Source organism: Xenopus tropicalis, chromosome 8 (assembly GCF_000004195.4).
Source record: "Xenopus tropicalis strain Nigerian chromosome 8, UCB_Xtro_10.0, whole genome shotgun sequence".
In the NCBI taxonomy this organism is placed as follows: domain Eukaryota; kingdom Metazoa; phylum Chordata; class Amphibia; order Anura; family Pipidae; genus Xenopus; species Xenopus tropicalis.
The window spans coordinates 136,769,687-136,787,585 of NC_030684.2; the positions used below are offsets into that span (position 1 = coordinate 136,769,687).

The 17,899-nt window shown below is 45.3% G+C and overlaps 1 protein-coding gene across 1 annotated transcript; it reads right to left on the bottom strand.

Annotated features, from left to right (window-relative positions):
- Nucleotides 1-1,768: 1,768 nt before the first annotated feature.
- LOC100498477 lies at nt 1,769-17,322 on the bottom strand. Its single transcript, XM_002937260.5, has 8 exons — nt 17,142-17,322; nt 14,382-14,429; nt 13,775-14,098; nt 12,618-12,662; nt 6,158-6,466; nt 4,229-4,486; nt 2,344-2,477; nt 1,769-2,259 (listed from the first exon to the last, which is right to left on the bottom strand). The coding sequence occupies exons 1-7, from the start codon at nt 17,185-17,187 to the stop codon at nt 2,359-2,361; spliced, it is 1,149 nt and encodes a 382-aa protein (XP_002937306.2). The 5' UTR covers nt 17,188-17,322; the 3' UTR covers nt 1,769-2,259; nt 2,344-2,358.
- Nucleotides 17,323-17,899: the final 577 nt, after the last annotated feature.

Below are 17,899 nucleotides of genomic sequence, written 5' to 3' on the forward strand. Positions count from 1 at the left end.
CAGGGGACACAGTGGCACAGGCTGCAGGGGACACAGTGGAACAGGCTGCAGGGTACACAGTGGCACAGGCTGCAGGGTACACAGTGGCACAAGCTGCAGGGTACACAGGGGCACAGGCTGCAGGGTACACAGCAGCACAGGCTGCAGGGGACACAGTGGCACAGGCTGCAGGGGACACAGTGGAACAGGCTGCAGGGTACACAGCGGCACAGGCTGCAGGGGACACAGTGGCACAGGCTGCAGGGTACACAGTGGCACAAGCTGCAGGGGACACAGTGGCACAGGCTGCAGGGGACACAGTGGCACAGGCTGCAGGGTACACAGTGGCACAGGCTGCAGGGTACACAGTGGCACAGGCTGCAGGGTACACAGTGGCACAGGGTACACGCTGGAACAGGCTGCAGGGTACACAGCGGCACAGGGTACACAGTGGCACAGGCTGCAGGGTACACAGGGGCACAGGCTGCAGGGTACACAGTGGCACAGGCTGCAGGGGACACAGTGGCACAGGCTGCAGGGTACACAGTGGCACAGGGTACATGCTGGAACAGGCTGCAGGGTACACAGTGGCACAGGATACACAGTGGCACAGGCTGCAGGGGACACAGTGGCACAGGCTGCAGGGGACACAGTGGCACAGGGTACAGAGTGGCACAGGCTGCAGGGTACACAGTGGCACAGGGTACAGAGTGGCACAGGCTGCAGGGTACACAGGGGCACAGGCTGCAGGGTACACAGTGGCACAGGGTACAGAGTGGCACAGGCTGCAGGGTACACAGGGGCACAGGCTGCAGGGGACACAGTGGCACAGGCTGCAGGGGACACAGTGGCACAGGGTACAGAGTGGCACAGGCTGCAGGGTACACAGGGGCACAGGCTGCAGGGGACACAGTGGCACAGGCTGCAGGGGACACAGTGGCACAGGCTGCAGGGTACACAGCGGCACAGGCTGCAGGGGACACAGTGGCACAGGCTGCAGGGGACACAGTGGCACAGGCTGCAGGGTACACAGTGGCACAGGCTGCAGGGGACACAGTGGCACAGGCTGCAGGGGACACAGCGGCACAGGCTGCAGGGGACACAGCGGCACAGGCTGCAGTGGAAGGAACTGAAGTCAGAGGTCTGACACCTGCATTGTACCTCTAGCCTGATATTCATGGTGACCCACTGGTTAGCACTGATGCCTCACACCAATGGGATCCTCATTTTTGTATCCTTGAGGCTTCAGGAAAGCAGGATTTGTTTCAGTTGTTATTAATCTGGCCGCGGGTGCTCAGAGTTAGCCTCCCTATATCATCTCCAGCTCTGAACTGAATATCCATTGGGATCCAGTGAGCTTGTGACTGGGTGCTGGGTAATACTCACTGCCTTGGTGAAACAGCCCTCAGCACTAGGCAAAGCTCATAGTGGGGAATAACTCCAGAAATCTCCTATCCCTGAGCCTGACTATCCCTATCTCCTATTCCTGAGCCTGACCCTTCATGGTCTCCTTGTTGGAGCCTCTAGCTGCTCTGCTAACTACCCTGATCCTGCCTCTCACTCCTACAGTGAGCAGTTACAGACCTTTCCTGGCACTTACTTCCCCTACTGGAACCTACCTCCATTTCAGGCCTTTCAGCACCACCTCCTCCAGCGAGTGGGGACCAAAGAGACAGAACATGTAGTGGCTTCTCTTTATTCATTGGAGAGAAATTACTTCCTTGGGGGGCAGACTACACTCTTAAGTACTTTAAATAACAAAAACAGTATAAATACACAAGCACAACAGTTTATGGATAAACACAGTTTTATTAAATAACAAACAACATTCCAACATTCTGTTATATAATTATATCCCTCTTGTTTTGCTTTTGGAGTTGGGGTACAAGCTTTCGGCCCTGAGTAGAACCAACTCCCCAGTAACTCACTCAGAACTCTAGAGAAGCAACATATTTATGGTCTCTGACTCCCGTTCCACTTCTAGTTTGAATGAACAAGAATAACTAAAGGCTGAGGTGACTGCAAAGTAGCTTGGAGCTTCTTGGAAGGAGACCTTAGTAGGAGCTGGTCAAGAGTTGGCCATCTATTTCCATGCCGTGGGTGGGTAGATACATATATACAAGTGAATCTCATTAGTCACCAATGAGAGAGAATGAGTAAGGGGCACTACTGATCATTTCACTGTTGTCTGCAATTAGCAATTATTGTACAATTACTGTGTAAAACTGGTATTTGTGGCTGTGGGGCCTTTCTGTACTGTCTGTTTTCCTTTTGTTTTACCTGAAAGAGAATGAAAATAATTTTAGATGAATATTCTTTAATTAAAAGCTTAATTACTGGGGGTGGGGTTGCCAAAAGTCTTACCTTCTAAAGATGTTTTTAAATCTTTCCCAGATCTGGATGTGGGACACCCTGGTCTTTCATGATCTGATTCTCTTCCAACGCATTATCACTGAAAGGTGCAACAGTTGCAGGTCTCGGTCCCTCTGGCTCTGCTCCTAGTAACAGGCAGGTACTATTGTTTCTATTTATGCCGGAAATGCTTTACTGTGTCCCAGTATAAAAGCTGATCTAACTTCCCAACCACATCTCTGAGAAGCTAACATTTGGCCCCCTGAAGTGATTGAACCTTTCCTTCTTCTTTAATGGAACTGCGTTAAGCAAACCCATCTTGTATCCCCGTCTGAGCTCACATAGAGCAGCCGTAACCTAAAGAGCAATAAGGGCTCAGCAGAAGAGGGTTTGGGTGGAATGTGCATGGCTGGTTCTGCTTCTTTATAAATAGCTGGAATGAGTAGGTTGAACAAGGTCCAATAGACCAGTGAGATTTAAAGTCTTGAGAACTACCTAGGGCCCCAGATAATTGACTCCACTGCTTCATCACACGCTAAAGGTTGGGGCTACTGTATAGTTACCTTCCCTTTTACCCATTCTATCCACACCGGTACAACATGGCATGAATATATCCCAGTCATGTGAATCTTTTTCTCACCAACTCTGTAATGGAACCCCAACATCCTACTGTCATTACCTACATGAGCTCAAGGAACTTTTCCACCAAGCTCAATGCCTTAATGCTCTTAGTAAGGGGAATTATCTTACTTCAGTGCTGTCCAACTTCTGCGGTGCCGAGGGACGGAATTTCTCGCGCATACATGGTGGAGGGCCGCTAATGGAAGCCAGTTTTGACCACTCCCCCTTTTAAACCACACCCACTGCAAACCACACCCATTTTATCACAATGGTGTTAGTGCAGAAAAAACCCAAATGCTTGGTCCTCACTGCAGGGATATCAACCATCATTCATATGTGAAATAATTATATTATGTCATATTAAGACACACCCTAAAATCCATATGACTTCTCCTCCCCTGTGGAGAGCACAGCAACCCCCAGCATATAATTACACACCTTAGGGACCATTTAATGGCTATTTCCAACTGCTAACAAACTCCCACAACAAACCCCTGCCAGGTTCACCTCCCACAGGCAGCATAGGGTAGAAAGAGTATGGCACACACAGGCAGCACTCTGCCTGCCCTATGCTACCTGTGTGTGCCATACTCTGCCTGCCCTATGATGCCTGTGTCTGCCATATGCTGCCTGTGTGTGCCATACCCTCCCTGCCCTATGCTGCCTATGTGCCATACTCTGCCTACCCTATGCTGTCAATACACAGGCAGCATAGGCCAGGCAGTACATACAATGTCTGAGGTGTGAACAGATGAACAATGGGAGTGATTACAGTATGAGCCTGAGGTGTGAACACTGCAGGGGGTGAACAATGCATAGATTAAAAGGTGTGAACAGTACAGTGGTTTACATGTTTAAACAATACAGAGGGATTACAGCCTGAATCTGAGGTGAGAACCATGCAGGGGGTGGGGGCAGTTAATCTTAGTACTGATACCATTTAAAACTTACACAAGGGTAAAAAATCAAAGCAGCCAGACAGGTGGGGGGCCACAAAGAGGGGGGTCGAGGGCCGCCAGTTGGACAGCACTGTCTTACTTTATAAAGTCAATGGCTCCTAATAAAAGCTGAAGACTCCCAGATAAAGCCCCCTTAGGAAATGGGTCAAGAAACCAAATCCCCACTTATTATATTACAAGTAAAACCCGAAGAGCATCTCATAATCCCAGGGTGCCTCCTATACACACTGGGCAGCATAAAAGACAAATTACCCCCAGAAGATACTGTAAGGCAGAGATGTTCTAGTTGGGGGCAAATAGAAGAGACAAATCATTACCTTTATAACAGAGATCCCAGGGATTTATAGATCTGGAGGCCCTGCTGATGGGATTCTGTGCTGTACAACTGTAAGTAACTGTAGAATCCACATTATAGATGTGAAGAGTGTCTCCTTCCGCCTCTGTGCCGATCTGATTGGTTTCATCCCAAGAGACGTTCACGTGTGGTTGGGCCACGGCACAGGTCAGGGTAATGTTACACGTTCCCATTCCAGTGACATTGTGATGGATCAGGATATCTTCAGCTTCTACTGGTTCTGTGGCAAAAACACAAATAACTCATTACATATAGCAGCACGGGACCAGGAGCAGTACCAATGTCTCATCAGTGCTGTCCAAGTCTCAGGCTTACAGATAAGGAGGATTTCACAATACATTGATATAACTGAAAGGAGGACTCAAAATATAATAAAAAAATAAATTCAGATGAATTTACATCATTTCTGGTTTGTACTTGTGTAGATAATTTAAGTTTATTTGTTATTACATTGTAATTTCTGTTAGTTCTAGTGTCCTTTAACCACTGTCTAAAATACCTTTCCTGTAACATGCAGCCAGCAAGTTTTCACAATTTGTCTCACCAGGTCCAGACACCATTTCCACTATCTAGATGGTGTTAGAGTGCAAAGACTTGCCAGCAAAACACAACAGAAAATGCCATAGACCATGCGCCACCTGGTGGTGAATTTTGGTATTTATTTCCCCTGGAAGAGATAAAATGCAACATTGTCAAGGAACTTGGCTGCATCTGTATGTTAAGTGCAATTGCACAAAACGTATAGGGGCTTTAATTAAAAACGATTGCTTTCAAGAAATGATGATACATGGGGTTTTATATCAAATTTAGACTAAATGATAATAATAGGTGTCGTTAATGCAAGGTGCTGTCACAATCTCCCTGGGGAGACGCTGTAGAGCACCAGGAAATTGGGAGCCTAAAGGCTGGATAGCCTGGGGTATAACCATAAATGGCGGAACCAAGCAGAAGGGACATGATCATAATGCGCAAAGGCTTAATGAAGACAAATAGCAATCAGGAATAAGTACAGAAAAAATATACAGGCCAGAAATAGTAGAAACCAGCAGGCAGAATCGTAATCTAGAAGTCAGGCCAAGGTCCGGTCAGGCGGCAAACAAATGGAGTTAAGGACAGGCCAAGGGTCAAAACCGGGGAATCAAAGAACAGGACAAGGAAGGACCAGGAGCGAAGGAACAATGCAGGGGTCACGGAACAGAACCTCGGAAGGCAGGGACCAGGAACAGAACCTCGGAAGGCAGAGACCAGGAACAGAACCTCGGAAGGCAGGGACCAGGAACAGAACCTCGGAAGGCAGGGACCAGGAACAGAACCTCGGAAGGCAGGGACAAGGAACAGAGCCTCGGAAGGCAGGGACCAGGAACAGAACCTCAGAAGGCAGGGACCAGGAACAGAACCTCGGAAGGCAGGGACAAGGAACAGAACCTCGGAAGGCAGGGACCAGGAACAGAACCTCGGAAGGCAGGGACAAGGAACAGAGCCTCGGAAGGCAGGGACCAGGAACAGAACCTCGGAAGGCAGGGACCAGGAACAGAACCTCGGAAGGCAGGGACCAGGAACAGAACCTCGGAAGGCAGGAACAAGGACCGGGATAGGATTCCAGAAGGAAGATTACAGAAAAGAGCTCAATGACCAAGCAAGGTGCAATGGCCAGGGACAGACTGATAAAGGGTCAGGATTACAAGTTGGAAAACACATGAGGATAACGAGGTGGGCGGAGGAAAGGGAGCAGCAGAGAGAATACAAGGAAAGTGACAGGAGAATGGGTCAGGCCCAGCCCAAAGTGCCTCCAGTGGTGAAATGTGGAAATTCACTGTGAATCCATACCTGGTGGAAAAAATTTGCTCATCACTAATTTTCACTTGTTTTGTGTTAAAGTATCAGGACTTACTGTAAACCCGTACAAAATACTTCTGCATACAGTCAGGCCATTCTGACCATTCAACGTAGGTACGAGGGTCCTTCATGGTTACATTAGTGATGATTAAAGAGCCATTCTCTGTGCTGCTCAGTCTCCCAGTGAATGGCTCCTTTATGTCCCATATGGTCCCATCAGGTTTTGTTTTAGCAAATATTCTATACTGGTATCCGTTATCAAATCGCCAATCGAATGTCTTCCCCTTGAGCACTGGTAGAATCACTTCTCCTCCTTCTCCGACAATTATTTCTATTACTGGTACACAAAAATACTCGAGAGGAACTAAAAAGAAATAAAAATGAAGGTCTTTAGTGGAATCTACGTATTCACTATCATCATCATTATTATTTATACAGAGCCACCAGTTTAGGCAGCACTTTATATTGATTTATAATGTAACCCCCGTTATGGCTGTGCCCAACCTTGTCCAGCTAGTGAGGTGGGGTACACTCTTTCTTAGGATGGACCTTTGCTATATGGAAGAGTATATCTGGAGGGTGTTGCTGAACTACATCTCCCTCTGTCAAATGTAAAATAAAGTTTAAAAGAAGGACACCTGGAGTTCTTATGCAGCAAACTGGAATGTATAACTTTTATTGTCCAAGACAATAGCAAAGCAAAGCAGGGTTGTCCAAGAATAAAGCAGTATCACCTGATGCACCACTATGGAGGAACAACCGGCAAGTAGATTTATGTCCTTAGGATTTCGACCTTCAATGGCCCAGATCCCTACAGCCGACTTGAATCAGGGAACTGACCTATGCCTGAACTCCCTACTGCGGCCCTACACTAAGGCAGCAGAGCCTGTAATGGGGAATACTCCCTGCTATCTCTCCTGGTTGGAGCAAAGAAGCTGCTCTTGCTAACGAAGACTGACTCACTTTCCTAGAAACTAACCTGCTTTTTCACACTGACTGTCACAGCTACCACTCATCTTTGAGGTGAAACTAGCACCAGTTCTTCTAACTTCTACCTAGTCCTAACGAGGTGAAGTTGTCCACTTGGTCTGTCTCTGAAGCCTGTCCTGCCATTAGATGTTATCAGGGCAAAAATAAGTTCTAGGCTCCTGCACAGAATTCCCCTAAAGGCTAATCTTGAGGGTTGTTACTAACTCCTGGCTGAACTGAAAATTGCTGTAACTATTTATATGAAATAAATCTATATGTCACCTCCTCCAATGTTTGTTAAATGATCTACTTTCACATTTGGGATGACAATGCTGTTTCGCCTGCCCTTGGATGAGCAGTGAAAGTCCAATTGTCTACCTATCTCTAGTAGATATTTACTCTGGATATCAGGGCCTGGATGAATGATATTGATATAGATTTACTGATGTAAGTTTCCATGTGTCTTCCATCTGCGCCCCCCCCAGGCTTGCTCTTTGTAATAAAAAATGCCTTACCGGCATGACAGGGACGCACGTTGCGCCGTCCTCGTCATTCGCCGGCTACCTCCTAAGTGCACGCGCTCACTTCCGCAAGTAAAGGCGCATGCGCTCTGGCGTTAGGACGTCAGCGCGCAATGGTGCGAAATTTAAAAGGTATTTAAAGGGACATTGTTTACATTTTGATTGCCCGTGATAGGATTGATTCCTGGTGCCTTTCCTGAGCCTTGTGCGTTTATTCCTGTATCCTGTTTATGCTTTCCTGTGGTTTTGACCCGGCCTGTCCCCGACTATTCTGATATCCGTATTCTGACCCCGGCTTGTACTTTGACTCCAATTTTGCCTCATCCTGCTGTTTGATTACCTGGTTGACCCTTGCCTGTCTGACGACCCTTGATTTCCGCCTGCCTCGACCCAGCCTGCCTGACTACGAACTTGCCTAATCCTTTTGTACCGTGATCTTCGGCCTAATTGACTTTAACTACAGTCGTGCCCCTTTGCTTGCCAGAACTCCTCGCCTTGTTCCTCTCGTTAAGTCCAGGTGGCATCCGAGTAGCTGAGGGCTCCTCCCGAAGCCAAAGGTGGTCACAATACTGGTGAAGCCGAGCTGAGACCCAGGAACTTGGCATCAGTTCTGGTTTAGGGTGCCGACCGTGACACTCTTTTTCTAACACTTTGATTCAACCTCAAGCAAGTAAAAGGCTAATAGTTCCCCCATCAATACATTTCCCAGGCATTGGATTCTTGAAGTGTTACCATTTTCTCCAAGCAACACAAAATGTGGTTTTCAGTAGTCTGTATTTATGAGTCCTGGCAGGTCCCATAATTAGTCTAATTGTGAATGGGACAGAGTCAGCTTTGTTATTTTTGTAACCAGGGACATGCTTGGGCCTAAACCAAGTATTCAGTTGCATTGTCCTAAAAAAACTTCAATGCAAACTATCCACATATTATGAGAATACATAAACACTCTAATGCCTACCCTAGGTCTTCACTACAACTATATTAGCAACTAGAAAGGGAAGTTTGAGAACAAACTTCATGTTGGGTTGAAAGTCACTGAATGGGCTCTGCCCACTTTCTCTGACCATGGACCACAGTTATACAGTATAAATCACTGTGCAAAGTTTGGGGACCCTGGTTTTAATAGTGTCTGCATGGCAGCAACTTAAATTTCCCCACCGAAAGTCAACGAGTGACAACAGTGATTGGCAGTTGGTGGCTCCACCCCCTTTTTCTAACCTGGAACTGCAGTTACCCAGTGACTAACTCTGCAAAGTTTAGGGACCCTGGGATTAATAGTTTAAGAACGGCAGCAGTTTAAATTTAAACCTATAAAAGTCAATAGGTGAATTGTGATTGGTGGTTGGTGGGCCCGCCCACTTTTTCTAACCTTGAATTGAAGTCACCCAGTGGCACCCTGGCATAAATAGTGTGAGAATGGCAGCATTTTACATTTAAACCAATAAAATTCAATGGATGAAATCTGATTGGCTGTTAGTGGCCCAACCCACTTTTCCTATTTTTGAACTGCAGTCCCCCAGTGACCAACTTTGCAAATTTTGGGGACTCTGTGAGACTGACAGCATTTTACACTTCCCCATTGTACCTTTACCATAGTAAATAGGTGAAATGTTATTGGCTGTTTATTGGCTCCGCCCACTTTTTTCTGACTTGAAACGGCAAATACCCAGTGACTAACTCTGGAAACTTTAACAACCCTGGAATTAATATTTAAATAATGGTGACAGTTTAAATATAAACCAATGAAATCTAATGGGTGGAAATGGATTTGCTGTTGGTGGCTCCTCCCGCTTTTTCTAACCCTGAATATGTAGTCATCCAGTCACTGACTGTGCAAAGTTTGGGAACCCTGAGAAAAGCAGAATTTTAAATTTAAACAAAAAAAAATCCAATAGGTGAAGTCTGATTGGCTGTTGGTGGCTCCACCCACTTTTTAAAACCAAAATTGCAGTCCCCTAGTGACCAACTGTGAAAAGTTTGGGACCCTGGTGTTAGTACTGTGAGAATGGCAGCAGGGTGAATTTCCCCATTGAAAGTCATTAGGTAAACTCTGATTGGCTGTTGGTGGCTCCACCCACTTTTTCTAACTCTGAACCGCAATTACCAGGTGACTAGCTCTGGAGACCTTAGTATTAATATTTAAAGAATGGCCGAAGTTTAAATTTAAACATATGAAGTCTATAGGTGAAATATGATTGGTTGTTGTTGGCCCCGCCCACTTTTCTAAACTTGGAACATAGTCACCCAGTGACAAACTGTGCAAAGTTTGGGGACCCTGACATTAAACTTCTGAGAATGGCAGCAGTTTAAATTTTCCCACTGAAAACAATGAAAGAAATCTGATTGGCTGTTGGTGGCCCCGCCCACTTTTTCAAAACTAAAACTGTAGTCCTCTAGAGACCAACTGTAAAAAGTTTGGGGACCCTGGTGTTAGTACTGTGAGAATGGCAGCAGGTTGGATTTCCCCATGTAAAGTCAATAGGTAAAATCTGATTGGCTGTTGGTGGCTCCACCCACTTACAAAAATACAAAAAACCTTAAATGCGTAGTCACCCAGTGTCACCCAGTGCAAAGTTTGGGAACCCTGGGAACAAACCAATAAAAATCAATAGGTGAAACCTGATTGGTTGTTGGTGGCTCCACCCACTTTTCAAAACCAAAATTGCAGTCCCCTAGTGACCAACTGTGAAAAGTTTGGGACCCTGGTGTTAGTACTGTGAGAATGGCAGCAGGGTGAATTTCCCCATTGAAAGTCATTAGGTAAACTCTGATTGGCTGTTGGTGGCTCCACCCACTTTTTCTTACCTTGAACCACAGTTACCTGGTGCCTAACCCTGCAAAGTTTGGGGTCCTGGGGTTATTACTGTGAGACTGGCAGCAGGTTGGATTTCCACCAAGTCAATAGGTAAAATCTGATTGGCTGTTCACAGCTCCGCCCACTTTTGGGCATCCAGCAATCATCCTATTTTCATTCAGGCTGAGCCCATGACTGTGTGATTCAAGTTTGGGGAGTGAAGCCTCAAAGCTGTAAGATTGGCAGCAGTTTCAATTTCACCATAAAAGTCAATGGGTTAAATTTGATTGGCTGTTGTTGGCCCCTCCCACTTTGGGTCATCCAACAAATGTCGCTGTTTCATTCGGGGTGACCCCATGATTATGTTATTCAAGTTTGGGGGGTGTAGCTTCAAAGCTGTAAGAGGGGCAGCAGTTTGAAAATCTTCCCTGTCAGAGTCAATGGGAAAATTGGGGGGTTCGGAGCGGCGCCACAAAAAGACGGGGGGCGGGATCGCTTAGAAAAGCACAAGCAGCCTGCTCCACTATAGGGCGAAGATGTGTGGGGAGTTTGGGTGTTGTACCCCTAAAACTGTAGGAGGAGTAGCGTTTAGAAAATGGGGGGCGCTAAGAAGAATAATAAGAAGAAGCGGAAGAATCAGATGAAGTCGAAGAACAGTCTGTGGGGTTTCAACCCAACATAATAATTCCAATAAAACCAGATTGTTACTTAGTTATGCTTCAATCCCAGCCTGGGGTTATAAGTCTATGCTCCATTCCCCTTCAAGAAGAGCTCTGGATCCACAAAAAGCCGCAATCCTAATGTGCCAATGAGACTTTGTACAGCAGCCATTAATGCTGGCAATGCCTGTTAAACTCTTAGCTTGTTGGGATAAAACATCTCATTGTGATTCCTTCAGTCTTTTTTTATTGAGCTCAATAGCTCTTTAGATAAGGGATTTTAACTTTCCGAGCTTATCCAGAAGGAATCGGGCTCCACCACTAGTGCACAACGAGGAAAAACAATCCTTTCCTAAGGGAATCCTCCCTTTCTTGGGCACCCATATAAACAACACCAATTAGATGTATCAGAACTGAGACCTGGCTGGCCCTACTAATAACAAATCATATAAATTATGTGCAATCATATAGTTATTTGACTTCCCATTCCAAAAATGCAGCAAATAATTAAAAATGAAAACAGGGAGATGGAGCAACCCATAGGGAGACACTTATCAAAATACCTGAAAAGCAAAATACGATCAAATGAAAACAATTGGGCTCTGTGGGCTCCAGGCAGAACTCAGATCATTTATTACTTTTTGCTAATAAGTCACCCTTTCTGCATTGCCTCAATAGGACCTGACGGTGCAAATGTCAGGGGCAACTGTGTCACTGTATCAAAAGGCAAGAGATGGATAAGTCTATATATACTTTTTGTAAGAAGGTGGGAATACCCTAAAGTCTACTAAAGCAGGGCTTCTACTAACAAACCCTCAGTTCTTCCCAAGGCCAATGCTTTATTCATTTTTTCATCAGCTATTTTATGGCTTAGCAGTATCTCTTTAATGAGATATAAAAGCCCAGAGCTAATTAAATGGGCTTTTCTTTAGTTTGGATAGGCACCATGCCCTGGGCAAGTTGGAGTTTATAATTACAAGCATTGTTTAATGACCAGCACTTAATGCCCATCTCTTGCCCCTTTGGGACCTGTTGCTTACCCTGGTGGCTGTGCCCTTGTTGCTACCATGCCCAGCCCTATAGCCACATCCTTATGGCCCTACAGCATGCCCTTATGGCCCTACAGCATGTCCTTATGGCCCTACAGCATGTCCTTATGGCCCTACAGCATGTCCTTATGGCCCTACAGCATGTCCTTATGGCCCTACAGCATGTCCTTATGGCCCTACAGCATGCCCTTATGGCCCTACAGCATGCCCTTATGGCCCTACAGCATGTTCTTATGGCCCTACAGCATGTCCTTATGGCCCTACAGCATGTCCTTATGGCCCTACAGCATGTCCTTATGGCCCTACAGCATGTCCTTATGGCCCTACAGCATGTCCTTATGGCCCTACAGCATGTCCTTATGGCCCTACAGCATGTCCTTATGGCCCTACAGCATGTCCTTATGGCCCTACAGCATGTCCTTCTGTCCTGCCATTTTCTGCCAGTCAGAGTATTAATAGTGAGATGTGTTACCAACTGAACTGCAACTACTGTACTGTATAAAATCATTAGGGTAGTACTCACCGGAATCTATGCGCCTGACAATAGGATCCTTTTGTGGGAAATTATCTGTAAAGCAAAGCAACAAATAACATATAGTTACATCATTCATTTGGTTGGAAAAAAGACAATAGTCTATCAATTTAAACCCCTCCAAATGATTCCCAGTCCCAGTGCATATATATATATATATTGTGGGGGTTCACTCGCTGGTAGGCTGCAAATGAGGCAACTTCACACACCAAGACCGGTGTAAGGGCTTCCTGCCCGCGTTTATTTTTCAGCGGTTGCAGAAGTTTCCCCTCGCAGGGGGTATAAAACAACAGTTGGAACAGAAATATCAAGCCTCCTGGCTAACACAAAAATAAATGCTTCTCTTTCTCCTGAAGCTGAGCCAATCCAGCAGCGTGTCTCTCTCTCACACACACAGGCTCATCAGCTCCCCTGCACAGCTTCAGGTGTACTACAAATAGGCCTAGGGCCTCCTGAAAAACCTGGCCTATGGATTTGGGAATCCACCCACCCTGCTCTTGCGGATTCCCAGTAAGACCAGCCCCGGATCAACAATTTAAAAAAACTGCAGAGAAACAAAGTGTTTCTATGCCCCAAACACTGCTGGTCTCACCTCAGTAAAAATGTCTGAGAATCCGTGGCCCAACATACCTGTTGTCAATCACTTTTCCCCAGGAAACAGGGGACCTTTTTGTCACCATACCACAATATATATATACATACAAGCACACTCTGAGTATTACATATTATAAGGGATAATGTACCCCCTTGGGACAGATATTAGGAAAATAAAGATTATTACACTCATGGCCTGACGTATTAGTTGGGGGTAACTCTGTCTGCATCAGAACCTGTATATTACAGTTACAGCTCAATAACATATTTGTGTCAATAAACTGTTTCTCCTCTTGTTAATAATCACATTTCTAGTGAAACTGTGGTTGGTAAATGGGGCACAATTAAGAATGCACGGTACTTAGTGGGTGCCACTAATTATACTGAAACTCTTGGAATGAACTGCATGATGGGTTCAATAAGCATAGAAAGTGCATCCATTTTCTCTCTTTGCTTATCAGACATTAGTAGATAAACTGTTACGGCTAATTCTATACATATATATATATTGTGTTACTTATAAGTATATAGATTAATAGGAGAGTGAGACTTACTGTAGATTCGGAGATTATATGCCTGGATACAGTTAGGCCATAGTTTTTGTGGCCATTCAAAGTAGGTACGAGGGTCCTCGGTGGTTACATTAGTGATGATTAAAGAGCCATTCTCTGTGCTGCTCAGTCTCCCAGTGAATGGCTCCTCTATGCCCCATATGGTCCCACCTGGTTCTGTTTCAGCAATTTTCCAGAAGTAATGCCCATTATCATATCGCCAAGAAAAAGCTCCGGTCTGCAGACTGTTCACTGGTAGAATGACGTCTTCTCCTACTCCGGCGCTTATTTCTATTTCACTGTGGCACAGATTCTCCCAATCTATTGCTATCAGGGAATGCAGAGACAGGTCTTAGTGGGGTGTAATTACCCCCAGCAGCCCCAGTACCCACATTAAGGATTACAGCTAATGACCCAGTATAATTACAGGCAAACTGCACCCAGACTCTCATGTAATAAAGTTATAATTTAGGCCCCGTCAATGGTCTGCGACCAGTTACTGTAATAGCTTTATGTTTGTGTGTCCTCAGATTTGGCAGAGACAGGGATAGAAGCCAATTAGGGCATTAATTAACTGTAGCTTCTATACTGTGTGACAGTTACTACTCACTGGAACCACTGGCCCGACTGAGGAACCCATCCATTTCTGGGAAAATACCTGTAAGGCAAAGCAACAATCATATATACATGTGTGTTTATATCAATATACAGAGGATAATGTACCCCCTACTGTAAATGATAAGGATATTAGCAGTCACTGAGGGGTTCTGTGCCCATATAAAGGCACAAGGCTGCAGGCTGAGTTATACAGGGAACTCTGAGTATCACTCATGTATTATAAGGGATAATGTACCCCCTACTGTAAATGATAAGGATATTAGCAGTCACTGAGGGGTTCTATGCCCATATAAAGGCACAAGGCTGCAGGCTGAGTTATACAGGGAACTCTGAGTATCACTCATGTATTATAAGGGATAATGTACCCCCTACTGTAAATGATAAGGATATTAGCAGTCACTGAGGGGTTCTATGCCCATATAAAGGCACAAGGCTGCAGGCTGAGTTATACAGGGAACTCTGAGTATCACTCATGTATTATAAGGGATAATGTACCCCCTACTGTAAATGATAAGGATATAAGCAGTCACTGAGGGGTTCTGTGCCCATATAAAGGCACAAGGCTGCAGGCTGAGTTATACAGGGAACTCTGAGTATCACTCATGTATTATAAGGGATAATGTACCCCCTACTGTAAATGATAAGGATATTAGCAGTCACTGAGGGGTTCTGTGCCCATATAAAGGCACAAGGCTGCAGGCTGAGTTATACAGGGAACTCTGAGTATCACTCATGTATTATAAGGGATAATGTACCCCCTACTGTAAATGATAAGGATATTAGCAGTCACTGAGGGGTTCTGTGCCCATATAAAGGCACAAGGCTGCAGGCTGAGTTATACAGGGAACTCTGAGTATCACTCATGTATTATAAGGGATAATGTACCCCCTACTGTAAATGATAAGGATATTAGCAGTCACTGAGGGGTTCTGTGCCCATATAAAGGCACAAGGCTGCAGGCTGAGTTATACAGGGAACTCTGAGTATCACTCATGTATTATAAGGGATAATGTACCCCCTACTGTAAATGATAAGGATATTAGCAGTCACTGAGGGGTTCTGTGCCCCCCATATAAAGGCACAAGGCTGCAGGCTGAGTTATACAGGGAACTCTGAGTATCACTCATGTATTATAAGGGATAATGTACCCCCTACTGTAAATGATAAGGATATTAGCAGTCACTGAGGGGTTCTGTGCCCATATAAAGGCACAAGGCTGCAGGCTGAGTTATACAGGGAACTCTGAGTATCACTCATGTATTATAAGGGATAATGTACCCCCTACTGTAATTATAAGGATATGCTGTATCTGTAATGTTTTTTATTTATTTGATCCATATTAGTCTAATTACCCCCTTGGGATATTTCCCAGCACACAGATATAGGAATAATTATACCCATGGAACAGCCTGAGGTATCAGTTGAGCTCTATGTACATCCCGCCTTGTATATTTCAATTACAATTCAATGACAGTATATTTTCCACCATTATATTAATAATTCACATTCTGTTGACACTCACACATTCCCTAGTGAATCTGTACTTTACCCTACTGACCCCGGTGGGACCTGCTTCTGCCCTGACTAAACCAACAGTATAACTGGCAGCCATTATCTGCCCCCCCCCCCCCCCCCCCCCGCCTTCTCTGCTCTTCATTGGAATTTCTATCTTTGTGTTTATTTTGATTCTCATTTGTTGCCTCAAATGGGTTATGCAACTTTATCTTAATATTTATTTTGTGCAAAAAATTACTTTTACATTTCTCAATACCCTGTGTTATTTTTTTTTTTTTTTAAATATTACACAACTATGTGTAACAGGGAAACACATACTAACAGCACTACCCAACTCCGTTGGCCCAGGACAAACCAATCACCTGGGAGTACAGGGGGATCCTGGGTACATGTGGCCCCCACCCAGAGGAAACCACTAGGGAGTAATAACTAACATACATGGGATATAAAGAAGCCCAAGATCATAAACTCACTTGGCCCCATAGAGCCTCATTATACATTTGATGGCTGCATCTGTCCCCATTGTCTCCTCCCAAACTAAAACCAAAGAGCTTTACCATATTTATTGGGAAACGGCAATGCCATACCCTGGTTGAGTCCATCTCAGACCCTGCCGTATGACTACCGACCTACTTACAGTTACAGTGCGGCCAACCTACAGGTCACTGTTTGGCCAGCTGGGCTCACACCAATCACAGGCTTTCCAGGTGTCCCCTAATAGGTCTCCCTTATACCAACCCAACAATTATCCTCTAGCCTAGTGGGTCCCTATGGCCCTGGGCACCTTCTCCTGTATCCTTAGGAAGTTGCTGGGGGCTATCTGCCCCGTTATGGTTGCTCAGTTGCCCATGAAGGAAGCAGAGGCAGTATGGCAGCGCCACTGCTAGAGGCAGGTACCCGCACAGCCGTGCCAGAGGGTAACAAAGTGACGGATACAGATCAGGCTGCTAATAAACTCATAGCTGGGTGACAGGGTGCCCCTGGGTGCTGTACCCCATTTGCCCTGACAAACTGAGCTGGGGGGCTGCACTGAAATGAACCCCCTGCTATTCTACATTCTACTTGATTAACACAAGGAACATAAAGAATCCCAGGGACCTGCTGCTCACATTTAGCAACTCAAACAGAAATCCTCTCAGTGCCACCCATGCCTACCCATAAGCCTCTCTGTTCCTTTATACACATCTAGTCCAACTCCGCCCCAAATATACAAATACAGAGCAAGAGGGAAACTTACATTTCAGCAGAATAAAGAGCATGAGGCTCCGGTACAGAGGAACCATTTTCCTTCTGCTTCTCCCTCTTTATACAGGATTTCTATGTGCAACTCCCACAGCCTCACACCCAGAGGGGGATCAGTACTAGGGCTCTGTCAGTCCTGATTCCAACAGGGACATACAACTAAAATCCTGTGCCCTCTCCTGTAATTCATATAACTGCCTGTGCCCCGCCCACCTCTCCTAAATCCCTCCCACCTCTCCTAAATCCCTCCCATATCTAAGGAAACACATTAACCAGTCGCTGGCCTGGAAAGATGGGAGATATCCCATATAAAGCTTTATTAAACACATTACCCACAGACACACAGTCTCATCAGCCACTTGAGCTAAAATCTTTAAAGGGAGTCCTACCTCCCTGGCAATTTTCATATCATTATAGATATTTGGTAAAGACCTGTCAACTTTAAAATAACATTTTTAATGTTTAAATTTACATTTAATATTGATGGTTTCTCAAAGTGAGTCCGGCCGGCTTATTTTGCTCTGTACTGATATGGCTGAGGGGAACCTTTTCACTTCTGAATATTGTGAATTTTGTTCAGAAGAACCACAACAATATCCTTTGATTAATACAAACACAAAGCAGAAATTGCAAACAAACCCGAGCCCAGGGACCTGGGAGATCTGAAAAAAATAAACTTTTTAAAAACTTCCACCACAGAAGTGGCCTCCCAGGATACCAGGAAAACTCCCGGTGGGCCCAGGTGTCAGTGGC

Coding starts and splice junctions, on each gene's coding strand:
- LOC100498477 (XM_002937260.5), bottom strand. CDS start 17,187: ATGGTTCCTCTGTACCGGAGCCTCATGCTCTTTATTCTGCTGAAAT. Junction 14,430..17,141: donor GCTCTTTATTCTGCTGAAAT/GTAAGTTTCCCT, acceptor TTTGCCTTACAG/GTATTTTCCCAGAAATGGAT. Junction 4,487..6,157: donor GTATTTTGTACGGGTTTACA/GTAAGTCCTGAT, acceptor TTTTTGCCACAG/AACCAGTAGAAGCTGAAGAT.